The sequence below is a fragment of the Rhizophagus irregularis genome, chromosome 1 (assembly GCF_026210795.1).
Source record: "Rhizophagus irregularis chromosome 1, complete sequence".
Classification (NCBI taxonomy): Eukaryota; Fungi; Glomeromycota; class Glomeromycetes; order Glomerales; family Glomeraceae; genus Rhizophagus; species Rhizophagus irregularis.
This window is the reverse complement of record NC_089429.1, coordinates 3,975,810-4,001,227: the sequence shown is the minus strand read 5'-3', so window position 1 is coordinate 4,001,227 and position 25,418 is coordinate 3,975,810. Positions and strand designations below refer to the sequence as shown.

Sequence of the window (25,418 nt, the reverse complement as noted above, 5' to 3'; positions counted from 1 at the left end):
ATATTAATTATATAAATATAATAAAATAATTATTTTAATTTGTATCGTATAAAATTTTAACCAATAAAATCATATGCATGATGTAATAATAAATTAAAATTAACCAATTAAAATTACTTTAATTACATGCATGTGATATCATGCATGTGATAACTAAAAATAGCTAAAATTCGCGTTTATTAATGAGATTTTTTTTGTTTATTTTCAAAAATACGCTTTTCTCTTATCTTTTATATTAATACTTTACGGTATTTTAGTTCGTCTCTTCTTTTTTCTTTTTAAAGTATACTTATATTATCTTTTTACAATATTAACAATACTTTGGGACACTTTAGTTTATATATTCAACATAGTAACTAGTAAGACACCCACATACAAAAAGCAAGAATAAAAGCAAGAATAAAGAAAAGAAAATGTACCCGCCACTCACATACAAAAGAAAAGAATAAAGAAAGGAAAAATGTACCCACCTACCCACATACAAAAGAGAAAAAAGCCGTTTTTTAAATAAATAGTGGAGCTGTTAAGCAAGGTATGAAAATAGGATATACGCGTATTTTTCATATTTTTTTTACAATATGTTGTGGTTTGAGTATTTTTTTGTTAGACTGTGGTATAAATGTGAATATATTTTTCAACGGCCATGTATCTATTGCTTGTTAAATATATTTGCAATTTCTTTTGTAATATTTGCTTTAGCCTGGAAGAAAATGTTGTAAAATAGGGCTGGATATTTATGGCATTTTCCGCCTTCCAATTACTTTGTCTGGGGTAGCCTGACAATTTGTCGTTATCTGTCAGTCGTAGCAACCAGCATTTTTTTACAATATTATGATTTTAAGAAACAAACCACTTTCAAAAAAATTTAAAGAAAGAACTAACTTAAAAATATTATCATTTTTATTATTCTTTACAAAATCCCGGAATTACCTGCTCTAACTATTATTCCAAGGTTATGTATTAAATTTTAAATATATTTTACAAAGAGTACATTTTATTAATCATGATTGTTTTTTTTATTTTTTATATATATATATATATATATTTTAAAATTGAAAATGACGTATCCATCCACTCACATACGAGAAGAAAAAAATAAAAAAGAGAAGAAAAAAATAAAAAAGAAGAAGAAAAAAATAAAAAAGAGAAGAAAAGAATAGAAGAAAAGAACAAAAAAGAGAAGAAAAGAATAAAAAAAAAAAGGAAGAAAAGAAACGTACTCCACTCACCCATAATAATCCACTAATAAAAAATGATTATTATTAATGTATAATAAATAATAAACATATATTACAATAAAAATATTTTTGTGATGTTAATTCGGTGTTAATATAATATCATTACGATGTAGTTATGATATTAAATAAATGTAAAACATTTTTTGTAATATTAATTCGATATTAATATGATATTATTATGATGTAGTTAATAAAATGTCAAATATTTTGTAATATTAATTCAATGTAAATACGACATCACTACGATGTGGTTACGATATCAAATAGGTGTAAAATATTTTTGCAATATTAATTCGATATTAATATGATATCACTACGATGTGATTACGATATCAAATAAAATGTCAAATATTTTGTAATATTAATTCAATATTAATACGACATCACTACGATGTGGTTACGATATCAAATAGATGTAAAATATTTTTGCAATATTAATTCGATGTTAATATGATATCACTACGATGTGATTATGATATCAAATAAAATGTCAAATATTTTGTAATATTAATTCAATATTAATACGATATCACTACGATGTGGTTACGATATCAAATAGATAAAATATTTTTGAATATTATTCGATGTTAATATGATATCACTACGTTAATACGACATGGTTACGATATCAAATAAATGTCAAATATTGTTGTAATATTAATTCAATGTTAATACGACATCACTACGATGTGGTTACGTGATAATATTTACATCGCATAATGATCACAGCGATATCACAGAGATATCAAACTAATCAATGTCAAATAAATACAGTTACGACTAACTTAACGATGTCAAATCTATTTTTTATCAAAATATCGTAATGATATCGTAATGATATCATTGCGATATCTAATCAATATCGATTGTAAACTCCAAGTTTCAGCAAAGTCAGTTTTTGAGGAAAAAAAGGTAATAGTAACATATACTTTTTTTTTTTTTAATGATTTATATATGCTTTATTGATATCAAGTTTATATAGGACCCCGGATATCTCCAAAACAGGTCATAAGTCACACTTTCGGCAGATTGGCCCATTTTTCAGGAATTTCAAAAAATCGTTTTTTGTAAATATCTCGGCATCCAGTGGTCCAATTTTGATGAACATTTTTTTAAATTGTAGAGCTAAATGAGGGCTACAAAATAAAAAATAGTTCATTAAAATTGAATTACTGGATGCTGAGATATTTACAAAAAACGATTTTTTGAGTTTCAGCAAAAAGTGGTGTTTTTGGCCAAAAGTCCATTATAACCTTTATATTAGATATCTGGGGTCCTGTTTATATACCATACAAACAAATTATTATGAGCTATATCCACCCATAAGGATGCAATCATCAAAATGCTAAAACAAATAAAAAAATAAAAATTAGTAATACTATATTTATCTATCTATTATATATTATTATTATTATTATATATTATATATTATATATATATATATATATATTTTTTTTTTTCCCATTCCTTATTCCTTTCAGAATTGCTGTATTTAAATTCAGAATATTAATAGTTATATTGTTATTAGGTCTGCTATAACATTATCAATAATATTTTTTGTCTTCTTGTAAGCCCAACTATATTACCAGTTATTACTAATCAGTAAGCACATCTGATCCTGAGCTTTTTTTCCCATTCTATAGTACTTTGATAAAATGAAATTTTCATTCACTGAGTTTTCAGATTGTACTGAATCCAGCTCAAAAAGAATATCATCAAGTACTACTGTTTGACCTTTCTGTGAAATTGGTAAATTATTCTTCTTTGAGAGATGTTTATCCTGTCTTGAATGATTATCCTGTTGGTGAGAGGATTTTAAATAATGATCCATATATTCAGATTCATTTAACTTGTCTTTTCTTCTAATATTTCTAGCCTTTTCCCATGCAATAGTAGCATTACATCTTGGCAGCCAAATTAGTTCTTTAAAATGAATAATAAAGGAGTCCAGAAGTGAGGCCAAAAATAAAATGTTTGTTGACTCTGAAAATCCAAATAACTGTTTTGATACTTTGGAAAAATTAGTGTTAACTTTAGTTTCCAAAGCAAGAAAGCAAAAGTCAATAAATTTGTTGTTGTCATGTTGAGATCCTAGTATCTGGTCTAATTTTTCTCTTATAGCCTTAGATGTATTTTTTGACATATTACTCTATTTTTGAATTATATGAATTACATCATCTTGCATTCTGCTTTTAATTACAGGCTATAGATCCTTATTGGCATTGCATTCAATAAAATGATATATGTCTTCTTCTTTGTTAGCATTACACCTAGAACAAACAAAATCTTTATATATATCTGGTTTTCGCTGTATTAGAGTAGTACCTAAAGGGAGAATTTTAGCAAATAGTTTAATAATAAATATTAAATGCCAATGTTTTTTAACTGAAATACAATTAAACCCTTTATATCTATGAATTAAATTCCAAGTTATGTTCCAGGCAATTGGTATTCCATGTCCATTGGTTTTTAGCATTGACCATTCTGCTGCCACTCTGGTATTCATTAGAGTTTTGATAAATTTTCTTAAGTTGTATTCAATTGGAATCTGTTTAAAAATTGGAAAAAATCTAACTGTCCTATTGCTATAGTTAAACCTGTTGTTGAAGTAACAGCTGCTGTTACTTGTGTTTTTAGCTAATTCATCTACCATTTCATTCATAACATCTCCACTATGTCCCTTAACTTTCACCAATACTAGATTCATCTTTTTTTCCTGTAAAAAAATATCTATCTTAAGTAATAATAAAGAATTAAACTGCTTCAATAGTTTTCTGTCCGATTTATTATGTTGATTGTTAATCTTGTAAATGATGCTTTGGCTGTCTGTATAAATCTTGATTTTAGCATTCATAGGACCTGTGAGTAATGCCAGAAAAATAGCCACTAATTCTGAACGTGTAGAAGAGGGCCATAGTGATACATTTGCTTGGACTGACAAAGCAGGTTCATTATTAACACAAAACGTTGTACCCATGTCTGTATACACTAAATTGGGATCTTGTTTACCCATTGATGTAGGGGTGCTTGGCCTGAACGAACCATCTGTATAATATTCTACCGATGTTCTCTCTGCTAGTAGTTTATTTCTAATATCCATTAGTTGTGCTTTCAGGATATCATCATCTATCCATCTGTGAACCCATATGTTCTGAACCAATGGTAGGCTAATTATAGGGTTTTGAGCTGATACTATTGGTAACTTATCTTCAAGTATCGTGATGTTAGGTTGATGAGTTGATGACAGCCATTCACTAGGAAAACTCCAGCCACGCATATTAAATCCTTTATCTAATATTGCCACTTTACAACAGTAAGCTGGTATGGATCGTCACATGTCCTGCCATCCAATTACACCATTATCATTGTATCTCGGACGATAATTTACTGAAATCCCTGTACGTGATGTCGTATCTTGTTAATTTTGCCTATTAATCATGCATCTGAATCAGCCAGGGGTTTCTGAATAAAAATAACTTGTTTACGATGCGCGTCTGGTATAATGTCCAGTAAAAATGCTCAATAATTAACTTCAGCAAGTTCCAGATCATCTGTTACTGTTATGTTATCAATTCTGGATGTGCACAAATGGGCCACCTCACGATACCATCTAGCTACCCTTTTTTATATTGGGAGTAGTGCTAATTTACGGTATTGCTTCCATGTTATAAGATATTTACCCCTAATAAATAATTGATCAATATAGAATATTGGGTAATGTGAGCTTTGGTTGATCCAGTATATGTACTTCGTAAGCAGATATTGCTTAAAGAACTCTAATAATGGCTCTTTTCCTTCTGAAATACTTCAAGTTGATCTATCAATCAGGTTTATCGCCATTGATATGTTGAGAGCTTTGCCTATTACCAAAACATTAAATGAAACGTTTTTCTGAATTTGAGGTTTTATCCAAGGCATTACGTAAAGATCGCAGTCAAAAATCGGATCAGTGATGAGTGATTTAAGCTGCGCATCTCTGAGTCTAATATGTGTAGATATCGCTGCGTGTGAATCACTATTCAGTCTAATCGTTAAATCTGTTATAATATTGATGCAATAGATTTTCCATAGATGATCCAAACTGATGAGACACCCTCATAAAACAATAATGACGAAGGTGTATTCTTAGGTAATTTCATCCAGTTTTTAACCAATTTCATTACTGGAGCAAATACGTAATTCCAATCTTGCTCTGTCAATGTCATGATTTGAGCTATGTATGTCAATCTAGGTATTAATACCCTATTGATTAAGTATATACATTGACCAGCTGGAACGAATTTCCTACGGACTGTATCACAAAAGTTCTTTACTATAGTGGACAGGCGTTGCATCCATCGTCGCCTATTCAGTTTGTTGAAGAACCAGACCTTGAGATACCTTATTTCATCATCTGTGGCTTGAACTATAGAATGATCCTGATCTAGTTCAATGGTTTATTCGTGTCTTTCCACTGTCAGGTTGATGATTATCATTTCTGACTTCTTAATGTTAATATCAATATCATTAATCAAGTAGAATTCATTTGCAATATCTACTATTTTTTGTATTTTGAGGATTCTAAAAATACCGTATCATCCATATATGCTTATACGGGGACCTGAAGCCTGTATTGCATCCATGTTTTAGGATCATTAATATCATTCGGCCAGTTAACTTTCATTTCATAGCCGCTATCTTTTGTTTATTGTATTTCTACCAAAAGCGGATCAACTGGGTGGATATAGCTTATGATAATTTATTTGTATAGTATATAAACTACATATCAATAAAGCATATATAAATCATTAAAAAATATATATATATATATATATAAAATAAAGATAAATTTATTAAAAAAGTGTATTTGAATTTTTTACTTTAATTTTAGAAATATTTTAATATTATTATTTATTTACTATTTCTCTATAAAAAGTATTTATATTTAAATACATTTAAATTTTTTATTAAAATATATTTAAAATAAGTATCAATTTAATTTTACAATATACTTATAATATGCTTAAAAATGCTTAAAATTTTTTTTTTTTTATTATACTTAAAAGAATCACTATACATTAATATAAAGGGGAGATTTAAAGGATATAGGTGAATTTCATAAGGTAATGGTAGGGTATAGGAGCAATCTTATGGATGGGAAACTGGTTTGAAGTTTTAATAAATTAGTTATATAACAGATGTTTTTTTTATATTCTTACATATAATTAATAAACTCACAAATTGCATTACCTTAGCTAAAAAATAAAAAAAAATAAAAAAAAATATAAAGGGGAGATTACATTTCTAATAAACCTTAAACGATCGAAAAAATAGCCTACTCGTCGACATGCTTAAAATATTCTTAAAATATATTTTTAATATACTTATATTTTGTTCAAGTACTTAAATTCTACTTAAAATATATTTAAATTAAAATTTAAATACAATATAAGTGTATTTTTTACATTTTTAAAATATATAATTTTTCATATAATAAAAGTGAATCACATTTTTATACAAATTTTTAATATTTTCATATCAAATTTTTTTTGTAAATCATTAAACTCAAGATAAAATGTGTATCTATTTAATATAAAAATTTTGAACTTTTACTATGTGGATATCATTTATTACAATTATTTATATATAAAAATAAAGTGAATCATATTTTTACATGAATTTTTAATAACTTCATGTCAAATTTTTTTTGTAAATCATCAAATTTAAATTAAAATGTGCATCAATGCAAAATTTCAGTATATATTTCTTATAAAAATTTTGAACTTTTATTATGTGAATATCATTTATTACAGTTATTTAAGGACTCCGGACATCACATATATAACTTACATTTGAGTTTTAGCAAATTCAATCAAAATTAGGTTAAACTCATAATTTTAGATAGAGCAAATTGATTGAAAATTAATTAATAGTCATAATTATGAGTTTTAGCAAATTGTATTGATTTTACAAAGTCATATTTTATATTTGAGCAAATTGGTACTTTTTTTTAAATTTAACTTATCCTTTTTTTTTAACTTTATAAATAATATTTTTAAAAATATTAGTTTCAGGGTCCGGGTTATATTTTGGCCAAAATTAAGTATAAATCCGGCCAAAATTAAGCATAATGCGGGCCAAAACCCGTCCGTTTAGTTTCGCAACATTTTATTTTTTAATAATTATTTATTTAATTTATTATTTTTATTAATTATTATTTTATCTATAATCTACATATTTTAATTATAAAAATTGGCAGTTTAATTTATATTAATCATTTATTTTTTTATTGATAATAAAAGAAAAAATTATTAACTCATATTTTGAGTTTTAGCAAATTAATATAAATTTGAAATGTGATAATTTGATTTTTAGCAAATTAGATCTATTTTAGCAGGAGCAAAAAGTACTTAAATTCATGCAGATCAGTTATGAGTTATATATGTGATGTCCGAGATCCTGTTATTTATATATAAAAATAAAGTAAATTATATTTCTACATGAATTTTTAATAATTTCATGTCAAATTTTTTTTGTAAATCATCAAATTCAAGATAAAATGAGTATCAATACAAAATTTCAGTATATATTTCATATAAAAATTTTGGACTTTTACTATATTAATATTGTTTATTGCAATTATTTACATATAAAAATAATGATATAGAAAAGTCCAAATTTTAAATGAAATATATATTGAAATTTTGCCTTAATTTGTCTTGAATTCAATGATTCACAAAAAAATTTTAATATAAATATATTAAAAATTGATGTAAAATATAATTCACTTTATTTTTATAAAATTGCTACAAATCACCGGCAGTGATCATTATCAGTATCACATAATTTTTAAAATTTTGGCCAGAATTAAGTGATCTACATAAAAATTTCCTTTTTTGGAATCTTGTATAATGTATTTCTCCATTTTTGATGAAAAATAAAATTGCTTTTTTTGGATTGTATAATATCATTTAAACCCATAAAAAGAAATTAACATGTCAATTCCTTAATTTTGGACAAATTTTATAAAATCATGTGATACCGGTGATGATCACTACCAGTCAGTGTTGTCATAGGGACGGGATATGTTCATGGATGGGACAGGACGGGATAGTCCAGGACACGTCTAAAGATTTTAGCAATGTCTAGGATATTGGGATATTAAAATTATGTGATCTTAATTATAAATTATAGCCTATTAGGTGTTGTCTTAATAAGACAAATTGTAAATTTGGACAATTTTTGGATGGGATGTGGATGGGACAGGACAATGTCTGGAACATTAAAATTTTGGCGGGACATGTCCCATGTACAACACTGCCACCAGTGATAAATAGCAAGCTCCTTATTTTTATATATAAATAATTGTAATAAATGATTTCTGCATAGTAAAAGTCCAAAATTTTTATAAGAAATATATGCTAAAATTTTGCATTGATATACATTTTATTTTGAATTTAATGATTTACAAAAAAAAATTGATATAAATATATTAAAAATTGATGCAGAAATATGATTCACTTTATTTTTATATATAAATAATTGTAATAAATAATATTTGTATAGTAAAAATCCAAAATTTTTATAAGAAATATATATTGAAATTTTGTGTTAATACACATTTTGACTTAAATTTAATGATTTACAAAAAAATTTGACACAAAATATTAAAATTTATGCAGAAATATGATTTACTTTATTTTTATATATAAATAATATAGATATTAATAAAGGAAAAGACGAGATTTTTCTTTAGCTGGCCTAAATAAAAAACAAAAGCGAAGGTTATACAAGATGATAAACAATAGAGTTACACACGGAGAAAGGCTGAAAGGTAGAGAACAATGCCAAGTTCCGAGCATTTTTCTCAAAAACAATCAAAACAACAACGCGTCGTCCTCCATACAACACGCGAGTAATGAGCAATCACAACAAACACATAACAAACATAAGACGAATGGCAGAATAAATACAGGAAATACACACCCGAAAACAACTGAATTAGTGTATGAAAAAGGAGATTGCCAAAAAGATCCAGACAATTTAGAGGAAATAGTCGAATCTTTGACAAATGAAGAAAACGTTAACATATTCTTAGCAAGACAGAGGTTAAGGTTTACTAGGGGAATCTAAATAATCAAGAAACGAATGATTCAATGTATTTAGATTTGCACATAGCAGCACATAATATAGATGGAATAGCTAGTACTCCGTCTATACAAAAACTTCACAGTTTGTTGGAATTTATCGAAGAAAAGAACATCGATATTATGGCTATATCAGAAACTAATATAGACTATCGTCAGGAATACTTTATAAACCAAGACATTGAGTCAAAGGTTTACTCAATAATATTCAGTGAACGAGATCAAAAAACCAAAGGATCAGGAACGGCACTTGTGATCCATAACAGATGGATGAAACATTACTATGCAGTAGAACGCATATCTCCATATATCATAATAGTTAAATTCTTATTCATACAGAGAGAGATATGGATCTGGTTGATATATGCCGCTCCTAACAATCAAGACATGAGGAAAAGCTTGATTGACAAATTGAAAATGGCTATAGAGGGACATAACCGATCAATTCACAACACCGTAGTACTACACATTGTATTAGGCGATTTTAGCGACACAATTGACAATAAAATAGATCGCTCGCCTAGTACTGAACAACCAGGATCACAATTTCTGATACAGTTAGCGCAACTGGGACTTTATGATGTTTGCCGAGCTCTTTATCCGGATACAGAGCTATTTACACATGAGAAATGGGATAAAAATAAGGATAAATCAAGCCCTATATCGAGATCAAAAATCGATTAAATCTGGATCACACATGAGGCCGATGTTATTCCAGTAGAATTCTCAGTGCACTCATCACAGATGATCACAAATAGCCATCATAGTATTATTTCAACAACGGTAAATATATCAGGATTTATTAAGAACAACTTCCGGCTTGCTGTCCCAGATCAGACACGGGATGCGAATTTAGTTGATAGACATCAGAACAATCGCATAGTGGACATCAGTAAAATTACTAATTTACAATGGGAGAATTTTACCGAAACATTAGACAGAGAAATAGAGGCATGAGACTTTCAACAATTAATCGATGAATTCAATCATGAAATACAACTAGGATATGAAACGGACAATGATGGGGAAAAAATAAGATGTAAATTTAATAAGCTTTGGAACAATATCATGAGCGCAATATCAATAGCGGTGAATATAGAGCTGCCTATGAAGACAGTTAAATATCTGGGAAGTTGCAATATAAGACATAAATTATCATTTGTAGATAAAACCATGTGACATACCACTAAACTGGGAAGTTTAATGAGGAAAATAAGCAAGGATCAGGGATTCATTGACAATAAAGATGATAAATGGATTAATTTTTGGATAAATAGAATCAATAAATACAACAAAGATTACAACAGGAAAGAATATGACAAATTTATTGATAATCATAAGGAACTTACTATTCCTACACACGATCTCTTCAGTGACACATGGATAAAGAATGCTAAAGAAGTATTTAAAAAGAGAATCAAAATAGATAAAAACTATTTACAAGCACAACGGCTACGTAAAATCCAAGATAGTATAGAAAATCGGTGCAATATAATACATTCAGATATTCCTAAATGGTTACACTCCACACAAGACAACGTTAAAGAACACATTATAATTGATAGAGCAGTAATTTCTAATGAGAATGAAGGTGTTAGATTAGCCCTTGATCCTAATACAATTAGAACCCATGCAAAAGATACTTTTGCAGGAATTCTACGAAAACGCAATACTAAGTCAATAGAACAGGACGTTTTCTGGAGTAATATATATAGGCCGAAAGGGGAATTCACTGAATGTATGGCTAACCTAATGGACGAGATAACAATAGGAGAATGGCACCAAACACTAGAACTAGTAAATACGAATTCAGCGCCAGGTCCTTCAGGCATTGGATATGCTATAATCAAACATTTCTCAGACAAATCTAGTTATATTTTATTAAAATTCATTAATCTGTCCTTGAAAATAGGAGTTGTGCCAGACCAGTGGAAGCAGTCACTTATCCATCCGATTTTAAAACCACAAAAATTTAATTATATTTTGGCCAACACACGTCCCATAGCACTATTAGATAATATCAGGAAATGCGTCACCAAAGTATTAACAAATCGGTTAAGTGCAATTTTGACATCTAATAAAGTTTTACGCGGATTAAATTTTTGCGGTCTCAAAAGGGAAGACACAGCAATACCATTACGACTGATGAATGACATAATTGAAGATGCAAGGGAGAATGGAAGGGAACTTTGGGTGGTAATCCAAGATATGATGAAAGCTTATGATTCAGTTAGCCTAGAAAGTCTACAATTAGCATTAAGAAGGCTAGACATACCAGAGAAATTTGTCATATGGATTACAGGCCTATTCAAGAATAGACAAATGAACGTAATAACAGCTTTTGGCCCTAGTCTAACTTTCACAGGAGGAGATGGTATAGACCAGGGGGATGCGATTTCACCTCTCTTATGGAGAATCTTTTACGATCCATTGCTTGTAGCCATTCAACAAGCGTGCAACCACCAACAAGGGTATGAAATGGTGAATACATGGCCCTCAGACATTCAGGATCAATCAACATGGCAACAATATAGACTAAGAGTACCAGTTATAGCCTATATGGATGATACAAGTTATTTGGATAGTTCAGGGGATAAAATTCAAGAATCGATCAATATAGCCACACAGTTCTATAATTTTCATGATGTAGATATAAATGGAAAAAAGTCTGAACTGATTGTTATTAATCCTAAATTACCTAGAGAAGATCTATATATTATTATTGGACGTGACAAATCAAAAATTCAAGCCACAGATAAAGAAATACGTTATTTAGGATGTTATTTCTCTTCTTCCAATTCAAGAAAAAGATCAATCAAAAGAATTAAGGATATAATTGAAAAATTTTTGAATCCTATCAGACGAAAACGTATTACAGTAGGACACATTGCTTATCTAATTAATCACGTCCTCATCCCAAGAGTAATATATGTAGCCCAATTAATGACATTATCAGAAAATGAATGGAATCTTTTATTCACTCCAGTGATCAAGTTAGTTAAGCAAATATGTGGATTGCCTAGAAGTTATCCAACATCAGCATTATATCATCGATACATTTTAGGAATTAATAATCCATGGGATCAAATATGCGCAAATCAGATCACTGCTTTTACATATCTAATAAATAGCAATTCATTGGCATCTAGATCCATAATGATAAGATGTAGAACAGCGCAGCTACGTTTGGCTATACATGATAATATTTTTGAACATGAATCAGAATCATTATTTTTAGGTCATCAAGAAGCCAAATCTAATTTAAGTCTACATAATATTATTATAGCATGAAAGTTAAATATTGTTATACAACAAGATTATATAAATAGAACAACATGGGCTATCAGTGAGTGGGAGTATACCCATTAGAGAAATATTTATAACACATAGATGCCTCAATTTATTACGAAAAATTGGAACCTCAAATTCATACCCACTTATATATGCTAGTCAATTAATATTACCTTCTGGATACACTATGAAGCTGGGCATGTTACCGTTTTATTGCAGGGTTATCAGCCAAAGGACGCATAGCTAAATGGTATCAGCTGTTGACCCAATGGATCAAGGGAATATTGATAATAGAAACATCCAGATTTTCCATATCTAATTTCCTGAATAATACATTACAGCCAGTATTAGAGGACAAGCGAAAACACCCATATGTGATAATAAAAGATAAAAATAATAAATTATCAATAGGACTTGTAAAGAAAAGAACACATATTAAAAAAAAGGGGGAAAATTGAATGTTTAATTATAGAAGTATGCAATATTAAAATATGTTCAGATAATCCTCAAAAAGCAATTATTCAAAAACAGGAATGTCCAAAGATTATTACAATAGCTCAACATAATGCATTAGTTTTACCAATCTTTACTCGATTATCAACAGGCGCAATTACACATATTGACTGGTATTATATGGTAGACTCAGTAAATAGAGTTGAAAATATTACAACTAACATTGATATACAATAAATGGAAAAAACACCCACAATTGAGTTAAATGGAGATAATTTAAAACCATGGATCAATCGCTGGATAGAACAAGATACACTTAGACAAGAATTTACAAATATACGATATAGATTAAGGTCATTAAAAAACATTGAATATTATACAGATGGATCACTAGCTAATCAAATTATAGATAACAATAATCATTCACATAATAAGGCAGATAATAATATGATAAATTTAGGGGCAGCATTTTACACAAATAATGAAGAAGGAGAATATTCAGTATACTCAAGTCTATCTTTCTGGCCATCATCAACTAGAGCAGAAATAGTAGCTATTTTCTTGGCATTACTGACAGCACCAGAAAATTCTAATGTAACTATATATACAGACAGCTTAGGTGCTATTAATTCAATTAACTCAGCTTTTGATTCAACAACTAGAAAATGGCTCAAAAAAACTAATAACCTGATCATTATTAAAATAATTATGCTGATCAGAGAGGCATCAATAAATATAAAACTGGTTAAAATAAAAGGACATAGTGGCATCATAGGCAATGATATAGCTGACAAATTGGCAAAAAAAGGCCAATGTGGAAAAAATATATTTAAAAACAATGTAGATTTTATTGATAACATACTATCTTATTTTCCTGTTTTTATAGACAATCCTATTGAAGTTAATATTAGGCGATTTATCTTGAAAATATTAGCTACATATGAAGCTACTGAATGGTCATTACTAAAAAATAATCAGGAATTATGTTATGCAAATGTCAATCAGATAGACTGGAAAATTACTTGGCTTATTTTTCATTATTGCAAAGGATTTCATTGCACTAGTATGCAAACTAACTATTTGTGGACTTTTATAGCAAAACTGTTTCATAAAATCCTTCCTTTAGGATCCATTCTAGCATTAAGAAAGCCAAAACTGTATAAGGAGATGAAATGTGTTATGAACTGTAACAAAAAGGAAAATTGGAATCACTTATTTGAATGTCAAGCATATGAATTGATTTGGCAAAAAATTTTAGAGATTACAACAGAAGAATCTATAATTATATGTTTAAAACAAAAGCAAATTAAATGCCAAGGTGAAGATTTTATTAGAAATGTATTACAAGATATATTAGGAGTTACAGCAAAATCAAAAAAATTTCAAAAGTTCCAACACTTGGCATTGGAAGTGAAAGTTGAAACTTGTTTAACAACAAAATTACAAACAGATTTTAAGATAACTCTTACTGAGGCACAGATGCTTATGGCCAATATTTTAATACGGTTTATTTTAGCATTCAAAGAATTATTATGGAAACCAAGATGTGAACAAGTTATTTTATGGGAAAAAAGAAAAGGCATTACTTGAACAGATAAAATTACTACAGAATCCAAAATAAAGGACAACACAAAGGACAACTTAAATCAACCTTCAGATAAAGCAAAAGATATAAAAACAAGAAAAGCAGATCGAATACAAAAGTCAATTCCTTTGGTAAAGAAATCAATGGATACCTTTATAAAGAAATACATATGTGAGGATTGGATCCCAATAAAGAAGAAGTTTGATAAGGTTACACTATATATAAGCAAAAAACTATTGAAGTAATACTTAAAAAAAAAAAAAAAAAAATTTTTTATTTACTTTTTATTTATAATTTTATTTTACTTTTATTTCTCTTTTTAGTTTAATTTTGGTTTACAGTATGGTATTTTGGTTTTAATTCTTTTGATTTACTTTTAATTTTGTTCTTACTTTATTTGTGATATAATAATTAATGTTTGATCGGACTGGCCAGGAGCTGGGAGTATCATTTACAGAATAGTTGTGATTATTATGTAGTCCAAATGTATTCTAATAAAATGATACATGATTCAACATTTAAAAAAAAAAAAAAAATATATAAATAATATAATAAATAATATCCATATAGTAAAAATCCAAATTTTTATATTAAATATATACTGAAATTTTGTGTTAATACATATTTTATCTTGAATTTAATAATTTACAAAAAAATTTGATATGAAAATATTAAAAATTCGTGTAAAAATATGATTCACTTTTGTTATATGAAAAATCATATATCAAACCTTGCAAATTAGAACTTATCAGTAATTTTGAAAATGGCAATAAATATATTTTAAGTATATTTTAAATACTTAGCCACCTATTAAAAGTATATTTCAAGAGTATTTTAGGTATATTTTGAGCATATTATAAGTATATTATAAAATTAAAATTAATACTTAAAATATATTTTAAGTATAAAGACTTTTTATAGGTTCTATAATATTAATATAATATAAAATAACTTTATTTATCATGCTTGATTTAATTTTTAATCCATTATTTAAAATTTAAAATTTCAATAATTTCTTCTTGCTTATTAATATTTTTTGATTAATTCATTAAATTCAATATTAAATTGTAATAGCTTTTTCATATTATTACTAATAAATTTATAAAAATAATATTCCATTCAGTCTAATGGAATTCAAATACTATTCAGATCTTTCAATATTAATTTTTTTATAAATATTTATAAGAACAGAATTAATTATTAAATTTATAAATGAATACTTTATTATTTATTTTCAGTCTTGAAAAATAGTATAGAACTTAAGTAAGACTCTGCTTATTATTAAAATAAATCATCTTATAGTCTAAAGTAAGATTTACATATAAAACTTTAGGAAATTTTATATTATATTGTTATAATTTTTTCCTTTTTAATTAATTAACCAATAGAATTTAAGTAAATTCTAAGGTAAGATTTCATATGAAAGTAAAATTTCTATTAGTAACATATCTTAGTAGTAGATGGATTCTATCTAAGTTTAAAACTTATTCTTTTTATAATATTTTTACATTATATAAATAAAATAAAAGAAATAATTTCTCCAATTTTTTTTTTCAATTCTAAATTATTCTACTAAATTCCAAATTATTCTATAATATTTTACAAATTCTTTTACTAATAATTACTAATGATAAAACTAATTATACTAATTTATTATAACTTATATTATTAATATAATTTTTTTATAACTAATTATAACTCATCATAATAATTGTAATTTGTAATCGTTGATTTTATTATTCTAAGGTTTTTTTTAATAATATTATTATAATATAATCAGTTAGTAATTTATTCTTCAGTTAAATATTTATTTCATTATATAATTATTATATAATCTGATTTTGAATGCTACAATTACTTGGATTTTATAAAAATGAAATAAAAATAAATTTATTAAAAAAATATGTATTTGAATTCTTTACTTTAATTTTAAAAATATTTTTTTAAATATTATAGTTTTTGAATTTTATGAAATAAAAATAAAGGTAATTTTATTAAAAAAATATGTATTTGAATTTTTATTTATTTTAGAAATGTTTCTTTTTTTTAAACATTATAGCTTTTTAAATTTTATAAAATAAAAATAAAATGTTTGGATTCTTTACTTTAGTAATTTAAAAATATTCTAACATTTTTTTTTTTCTCTTTTAGATATTGTAACTTTTTTGACTTTATAAAATAAAATTGGATTTTATATAAAATAATAAATAAAAATACAGTCAACTCTCTTTATAGTCACATATTTGGGACAGTCCATATTTGGTGATTATTTTACAAGTGTATTGTACGTTTAGTGGCCACTACTTTCCGCACCCTCTATTGAAGGTTATGGAGGTAATATTTGGTGATTATAAAGAGATGTGACTATATAAAAAATTTCTTATATTTGTATATCATAATTCCAGCCAAAAATTAACATAATTTTAGCCAGAATTATACTTAAAACTTTATTGTATCGTAACTTCGCCAATATTAATCGTAGAGAGATGATCTTACCGCCATTCAATTCATCTTGATGAGACGGTCTAATGGTATAAAATATGTTGAAATCCAATCACTAGATTAATTTCCAAAATTAAAAAAATATTAATGGTTTTTGTGTAATAACTCTGCCAATATTGATCCTAGAAAGACGATCTTACTACCATTCGATTCGTCTTGATGAGACGAATCTAATGGTATAAGATACATCGAAATCCAATCACTAGATCAATTTCCGAAATTAAAAAATATTAAATGGTTTTTAAGTAATAACTCCGTCAATATTGATCACAGAGAGATGAGCTTACCGCTATTCGATTCGCCTCGATGAGGCGATTCCAACGAGCTATAAATCGTCTTTTTACAATTACTAGGTACCGAGAAATCTAGCAAAATGTTAAATGGCACAGTAAACGTAAATCAAGAAATATTATAATGCCGATGTTTAACATTTTGTTGAATAACTCGTCAGCCAGTGATCGGAAAAGGATAAAACTACCACCATTCGAATCGTCTCAGTGAGACGATTCTAACAAGCTATGATACATCTTTGTACGATTATTAGATGCCAAGTTATTTAATATATTCTTTATATAACTGTTATTATAAACGGTTCTTTTTAATATAAGATTTTTGAGGATAGGTGTGATAGTGACTATAGATAGATTGTGACTATATAGGATAGATTTTAATAATAAAGTGTTTTGAACATTCAACTGGTGTGACTATATAGTAGAATGTGACTATAACGGGAGTGACTATAGAGGGAGTTGACTGTAATAGTAAATTTGTTAAAGAACATATGTTTAAATTCTTAACATTAATAGCTTTTGGATTTTATGAAATAAAAATAAAGATAACTTTATTAAAGAATATGTATTTGGGTAATTTTAGAAATGTTTTAATATTTCTTTTTTCTTTTTTTTTGTATTTTAAACTATATAAAATAAAAATAAAAAAGAAAAATATTTGGATTCTTTAGAATTTTTTTTAAAAAATATTGCAAACTCTTAACTTCAAAATAATCAGATTCTTTTTTATTATTGATTTTACATTTTTTATTGTTATAAAGTAACCTTATTTTTAAATTAATAAAAATATTTTTTTACTTTTACTACAACCTAATCCCAATAAAAAAATTTTTTATATTATGTAATACTTAATCCTATAATTTTATTGGTCAGATTTATTTAATTAAGTTATAATTCTTAATTCTAGCCAGAATTATATATAAGTTTAGTCAGATTTACATAGTTAATAATTAAACGAAAGTAATTTTGGCCAGATTTATATGTAATTCTGGTCAGAGTAAAATGGCCAAATATTTAATTTAATAGTAAAATATTTCAACTTTAAATTGCTACTACTTTATTAAAAAATACTTTACAGAAAATTTAAAAACATGGTTTAATTAAGCTTAACCTGGTTTATTATTGTATATTTATACTTTATGTTTATCTTTTTTTTTGAATGAATAGTAGTGATTTAAATTTCATCAAATTTAATTGCTAGGACTAAGTTGTATGAACTGTATTTATATCAAATTTGCTTTATTTCTTTAAAAATTATTACAAATTTTCAATTAATTATTAATAATCAAATTATTTGAATATCTGAAGGAAATAAATACTATTAATATACTTTTTAGAAATATAATTTATTAAAAAGTATAAGACTTGTTCAAATTCTTTTTATAGTTAAAAGATTACTAGCATCTGAAAATAATTATTCAAATGCTATAAAATAAATACAGTATAAACTGCTAAATATTTTTTAGCAAATTTGAAACTTTTCATACCTTTCATACCATCAAGTAAAGCAGTTATATTCTAAATCAATTTTCTCTATTTTTAAATATTTTTCAATTTCATCATATACAAGTATTTGGATTTTTAAGATTGGTTAAAATAATAAATTGTTTCATTTTTTTAGTCTTCTTTTTTAATTGCTTATTTGTAATGGATGGGAAAGATATAATATTATTCAATTCTTAATTGAACAATAGAAGTAAATTATAGTGGAGTTCAAACTATTGTAAATTTTGTTGAACGTTTGTATGGAGTGAAGTTAAAAAGAAAAAATATAACTGAAAATAGTGATATGAAGCAGGATTAGCAACATTATTTGATATTTGATATGAAGTCAATTGAAGTATTATTATTGTCTTTTTGTTTTTAATTATTTTATAATTTATAAACTAAATACGTAAATATATTTAAGGAAAATTGTTCAAAAAAATTATCATTGAAAACAAGGCTTTATTTTTTACTGGAATTTGTTAAGTCTTTAAATCATGATGATTATTTTTATGTTCGAAAGCTTGATGATATTCAATTATTAGAATTACCATTTGATAGTAAATTTATCAAATTAAATGAGGAAATAATAAATAATTTACAACCTTTATTCAAAAAAATGGAATAAAAACATCTGGATAAGATTCCGCATCGAGAAGGATATTATTTAACAAATATCTTAACAGGTGAATATATTTGTTACGATTATATTTGGAATGGGCCATTCCGAGATGTCTGTAAACATGCAGCATGTCTTTTTCGAAATGCTAATCTACATTCAAATAAGGGATTATTTTCTAGACAATGAAGGAGATGCTGATGTAGCGTATAATGAAATAATCAGATTCTATTATTTACAAGGTAAAGATTTTTTTTTTTAAAAAAAAATATTTTAATTTTATATTTTAATCTTATATTTTAATCTAATGATTATGTTGTATTTATTATAAATTTAGGAGGATCAGTATTTTCACCAAAGACAATATTTCTGAATCCTTTTAGACCACCAGAATTGAAACATAAAACTAATAAAGGGGCACCGCAAAAAGTTGTAGCGAAACCATGTAAACCATTACAGATTCTTCGAACCCTTCAATCAAATTCTCAAAATGAAACTAATACATTTGCTTCGGAAAAAAGAAATACTAAAAGAACAAGAAAGAATCTCCGAAATACAAAAGTATATTTCAATCAATTTATTATTTGTATAAATAAATTATATTTTATTTAGGAACCAACAAAAGAAGAAATTGCTATAATGTTACAAAAACTCAATCTTATCATGATGCAAGCAATTTAATTCATATGAAAATTCTAGTATTGTATCTATTTACTCTAATACGAATTCACAACCCTTACACAATTCACATTTTTCTCCTAACAGCTTTTCTTATATTCCTCCCTTCTACTAATACTTTGCAGTCTTTTCCTAATAACAATCAACCCTTGTATAATCCTTATACAACGACTGCTAACTCACTCTTCAGACTCATTGCCTACAGATTTACAATCACACGAGTCACTTAATATGTTGAATTCACCTTTTTTTTACGATAATTCACATAACTTACCTAATTTCTAATATGTTTGGCTCCACATTACAAAGTTATTTGAATAATAATTGTTCGTTTTTCTTAATATAGAGAAATTTTTTTCCATAGAAAAATCTTTGAAATAAAATGAAATAAATATATAATAAAGAATAAAATGATAAATAAAACAAAAAAAAATATAAGTGATTAAACACGCACCCATAGTCCAAGAAAGATCCATAAAAAGGGGTGCATAATTTGATCGTATAAGAAAATAGCACGTGATCGTATAAGAACGTTGATGTCCAAAAACAAGTTTTGTAAAGATTTTTTATTCTCCTTTTCAATTAAATTATTGAGAATGGAAGATCGTGGACAAAGCAAACGGGAATTCAAACACCCAAGGTCCCCGCGGCCTCAAAAAAAAGCGAAGAGTGATGAGAAAAGTACAGGAAAAGAAGCGATTGAAGCAGCTGTTTCATTTTCAAAATTTATTCCATTGATTTCTGAAATTGGAAATGTTTTTAACGAAATCCTCGACTTAGTAGAAGCTGCTGAACATAATAAACGAACTTGTGGAATATTAAGAGACCGAGTTAATGTTGCAGAATTAGCTGTACGAGAACTTAGAGTTCGAAATAAAGACAAAAAAGATTTTTTTAATAGTAAAAATTATAAATCTTTGCAAAATTTAGTTATTATTATAGCTCGAATTAAAAAATTTATATCAGATATTTCTCAAATGAAACCTTTGATAAAACATATTAAGGCGAAAAACATTGAGAAAACTTTTGTGGAATTATGTGAAGAATTTGATGGTTATGTTAAAGTATTATGTTTTTCTATTCACCTTACGACTGCTGATGAACTTGAACAATTAAGAGCCGATCAAAATGATTTAGCTGATGTAAGATTAAAAATTTAGGTCTATTATACATTTATTTAAGTATAAAAAATTAATTATAACTATTGTTTTTAATATAGTATCTAAAAGAAATGGTGGATGGTATGAATGAAATGAAATCTGACGCAAATAGTATGATGCTCGACGTAAATGATATGAGAGATGACATGAATGAAATAAGAGATGATATGGGAAGTAATGCAAAAGAGATCAAAGAACTTCTCAAAAACTTAAGCGATCAGTTTTCCTCAACAGTTGTAAAAGTTAATACAATGAATACTACAATGGAAAAATTTATGAATGAAAATTTACAAAATCAAACAAAAATTGATAATATCTTTCGGACACATTCACTAAATTTTTGTAATTATGAAGCGGATAATAATGAGAAACCACGTAAAAATGGACGTGTAACTAAATGGTATAATATAATAAATAAAAGTGAAGAATTCGCTTTTAAAACTATTTCTGAGAAAGAGGACCAAAGGATTGTACAAAATCATGTTACAATTCTTAAAGAACTTCATGATTGGCAAAACATCATAAAATTTTATGGACTTACTTGTGAGGGAAATAAATGGTATTTGGTGACTGAATGGGCCGAATTTGGTAATTTACGTGAATTTTATACAAATCATAAAGATCGATTCAATCTTGAATTAAAATTACGTATTTCTTTTAATATTGCTCGCGGATTAAATTTTTTAAGAGCTGTTGAGGTAATTTTATAACCAGCTTTTAATTAATAAAATTTTTATTTTTATTTAATTGTTTAATTTTTTTTTTTCAGATTGTTCATCGTGATATTAGAGCCGAGAATATATTAATTACAATTGATGAGACGGCAAAACTTGCAAATTTTAAATTAAGTCGTTACTTAACTTCAGCTACATTAAATCAAAGCCAAACTTTAAAACGAGTTCGTTATTGTGCACCTGAATTGTTAGAGAGGGCCCCAAATTACAAATATGATCAAAAATGTGAGGTTTATAGTTTTGGAATATTACTTTGGGAAATTGCTGAAGAAAGAATTCCATATGAAGGTAATGAAGATATTGTGGATATAATTGATAGGGTACGTAATAAAAGGTATAGAGAACCATTTTCTGGAAATAGTCAAATGCCAAAGAAATTCAAACAATTAGAAATTGATGGTATGTAAAATATAATAGTTAAATTATAATTTTATTTTTTATACTAAATTTTTTTTACATATTTTTACAGCCGTTCGTCATGACCCAGATTTTAGACCAAAAATTACAGATATGTTTGATATTCTTAAAAATTGTTATAAAGATCATATCAAAGGACATCCGCAAGATTCATCAAGTTCTAGTATTTCAAACCCAAGCAGAAACAACTCCATGCAAGAGCTTCCCCCAGAACGCATTGACGAAATCGATTTACTTGAATCATTTAAATACATGACACTTACCGATGCATCAAAACAACACAAGATAATTAATAAAGAAGGTAAACTTGTTGGAGATGTAACAGCTGCATATAAATGTTTTGAAGCTTATCCAGACCAAATCAAAGCAAAGTATTATAAAGCACTTTATATTTCAAAAGGATATGTTGATTGCCCTAATAAAGATAAAATTGTTGCTGAATTATTTAAAGAAGTTGCTGATGATGAAGCAAATGAATTCCCTGAAGCAAAAGTAAGATATGGTGATTGTTTGTACAATGGCAAAGGTGTTAAACAGAATCATTCGGAAGCTCTTAAATATTTTGAAAAAGCTGCTGAAGATGGTATCAAAATAGCAATGTATAACGCTGGAAATATGTATTATAATGGTAATGGTTGTACAAGAGACATAGAAAAAGCTAAATATTATATGAACTTGTCCGCTTATAATGGTCATGAACTTGCCATTGAATTTCTGGATAAATTTAACTAATAAAATTTTCTTTTTATTATAAAAAAAAAAATATTCATTTAAAAAAAAATTATTCATTCAAAAAAAAATTTTTTTTTACTCTATTATTTGTTAGATATTTTCATTTTCATTTAACTATTAGATTATTTTATTAGGACACTTTTTACTTTTATTATTTTTTTTTTTATCAATAAATACGAGTTTTAGGATTATTTTTAACTATTCAAATCTAGTCAGTCTTAACCGGATATAACGAAGTCTGTTTCAGAGAGTTTGGTATATAGTATAAGTGATATATATATTTTTAAAACCTAGCGTGATTATACTTTATATATCAATAAAAATTTCATACATGTAGTAGTTTGGGCTGGGCAAATGAAATATTTAGATTCTCGTAACATAAAATTATAAAATGATGCAGGCGCGCAGATTTTTTTTTATCTATACAAAATTTTTTATATGCATTCTTTATTATCCGGAGTGATCACAAGGAAAGTAAATGAGTACAGTATCAAATCGTTTGCATGCATAACAATAATTTTTTCTTTATAACGATTCAATTTCTTCCTTTTTTATTTTTAAAAAATGCCAACAATTATTGCAAGTGTTAAGTATCTTTTTAAATCAGTCTTTGGCAGAAGTTGAATAAAATATAAATGTTGTTGAATTTTAATTTATATATATTTTAACTTTTTCAGAATCTTTTTATTTTGACTTATTAAATTACTTTCAAAGTAAAGCTAAGACAAAAAGAATATTTAGTTTCACTTATTTCTACAAGAGAATTTGTAGAGAATTTGCATTTTGGATCATATGCTAGAGATTGTTGGTTGGCTTGTCCAAATAATGATAATACAACAAATACATCTTTTTCCAATTTGTATTGATATGAAAACACTTATTACAATAAATAGACATGATTTTATCGATTTTGATAGTAATAACTAGTGATAGATTTGAAGCTCTTTTGATTGATAGAATTGTTAGATTTGATTTCATTACAAATCTTATTATGTAAGGTTTAGACTTTTAGATTCTTAGATGGAATTAAAAGTAATATCACAGTTTCAAATTGAGAATATTTACCATTCCAATTGTACTTTTGATTCAAATTAAAAAGAAATTTATGAACTGAAGTAATTTATAATTTGTAGATGTATCTAATTAGTTGAAAGGAATAATAAAAGGTATAGGTATATTAGCAAATAGGACAGTTAATGGTATAGCAGTAACAGATGCAGTAATATAGTTGTATTTGAATATTAAATTTATTGCTAACTAATATGCCTAAAATTGCACTAAATGTTAAATATACTTTTATTTATCTACAATAATAATTAAATTTTAAAAATATCCAAATAAAAATCAATTTTATTGCAAATAACTTACAATTTCTCATGTTTAAACTTTAAAGCTATAATTTTGCTGGATTAAGTTGTAAATAATGATTATCTTGAATATAACATGATATTATATGTGAATCATTATACTTGTATTTTTCATATAATGCAAAAATTATTTTATAATGTTTTTTCTTTTTTTAATAAATTACTATTAGTATAAAATTTTTCTTCTTTTTAGTATATGTTACTATTGATATTTTAATTTTAAAAATCTAATTTCTTAATATAATTATTATAATCAGAAGAGAGATTAGGCTGGAACGAATAGCTCTAACAGAATGGACAACATTAATATAAAACTTTATTTAATGCTACATTTATGTTGAACAATAGAATAAAGAATAACAATAACAATAACAAAGTTAATTTAGAAAATATAGATAGTTTTTTAATTAGTCAACGTATACGGTATGAGGAATAATAACAAATAGATTTAAATGCATTGTACCTTACACTCCACATTGGAACACACAACATTAATGGATTGATAGGGAACAGTACAAAACTTTATAGAATACTAAATTGGATGCAAGAAAACCAAGTGGACATTATGGCCTTAAACGAAACCAATTTAGACCAGAGAAATAGTTTCTTCAAAACGCCTGATAGTTTTAAAGAACAATTTTATATTTATTGGTCAAGTAAACAATACGACAAAAATAAGGATCAGGAGTGGCGTTAATATGTTCAAGGAAATGGAATAAATATTATCAAGGACATAAAATC

The 25,418-nt window shown here is 26.4% G+C and overlaps 4 protein-coding genes across 4 annotated transcripts; all 4 read left to right on the top strand.

The window, feature by feature from the left end:
• Window positions 1–9,011: 9,011 nt before the first annotated feature.
• OCT59_000810 (uncharacterized protein) lies at window positions 9,012–9,350 on the top strand (the record flags this gene model as incomplete). Its single annotated transcript, XM_066139125.1, has 1 exon — window positions 9,012–9,350. One exon carries the CDS (start codon window positions 9,012–9,014, stop codon window positions 9,348–9,350), a length of 339 nt encoding a protein of 112 aa, XP_065988559.1.
• A 1,217-nt stretch (window positions 9,351–10,567) lies between these two features.
• On the top strand, window positions 10,568–11,156 carry OCT59_000809 (uncharacterized protein; the record flags this gene model as incomplete). Its single annotated transcript, XM_066139124.1, has 2 exons — window positions 10,568–11,056; window positions 11,136–11,156. 2 exons carry the CDS (start codon window positions 10,568–10,570, stop codon window positions 11,154–11,156), a joined length of 510 nt encoding a protein of 169 aa, XP_065988558.1.
• An 8,578-nt stretch (window positions 11,157–19,734) lies between these two features.
• OCT59_000808 (uncharacterized protein) lies at window positions 19,735–20,270 on the top strand (the record flags this gene model as incomplete). Its single annotated transcript, XM_025310101.2, has 3 exons — window positions 19,735–19,831; window positions 19,927–20,150; window positions 20,202–20,270. 3 exons carry the CDS (start codon window positions 19,735–19,737, stop codon window positions 20,268–20,270), a joined length of 390 nt encoding a protein of 129 aa, XP_025186182.2.
• Window positions 20,271–20,836: 566 nt separating this feature from the next.
• OCT59_000807 (uncharacterized protein) lies at window positions 20,837–23,310 on the top strand (the record flags this gene model as incomplete). Its single annotated transcript, XM_066139123.1, has 4 exons — window positions 20,837–21,409; window positions 21,487–22,125; window positions 22,197–22,560; window positions 22,631–23,310. Exons 1-4 carry the CDS (start codon window positions 20,864–20,866, stop codon window positions 23,308–23,310), a joined length of 2,229 nt encoding a protein of 742 aa, XP_065988557.1. The 5' UTR covers window positions 20,837–20,863.
• Window positions 23,311–25,418: the final 2,108 nt, after the last annotated feature.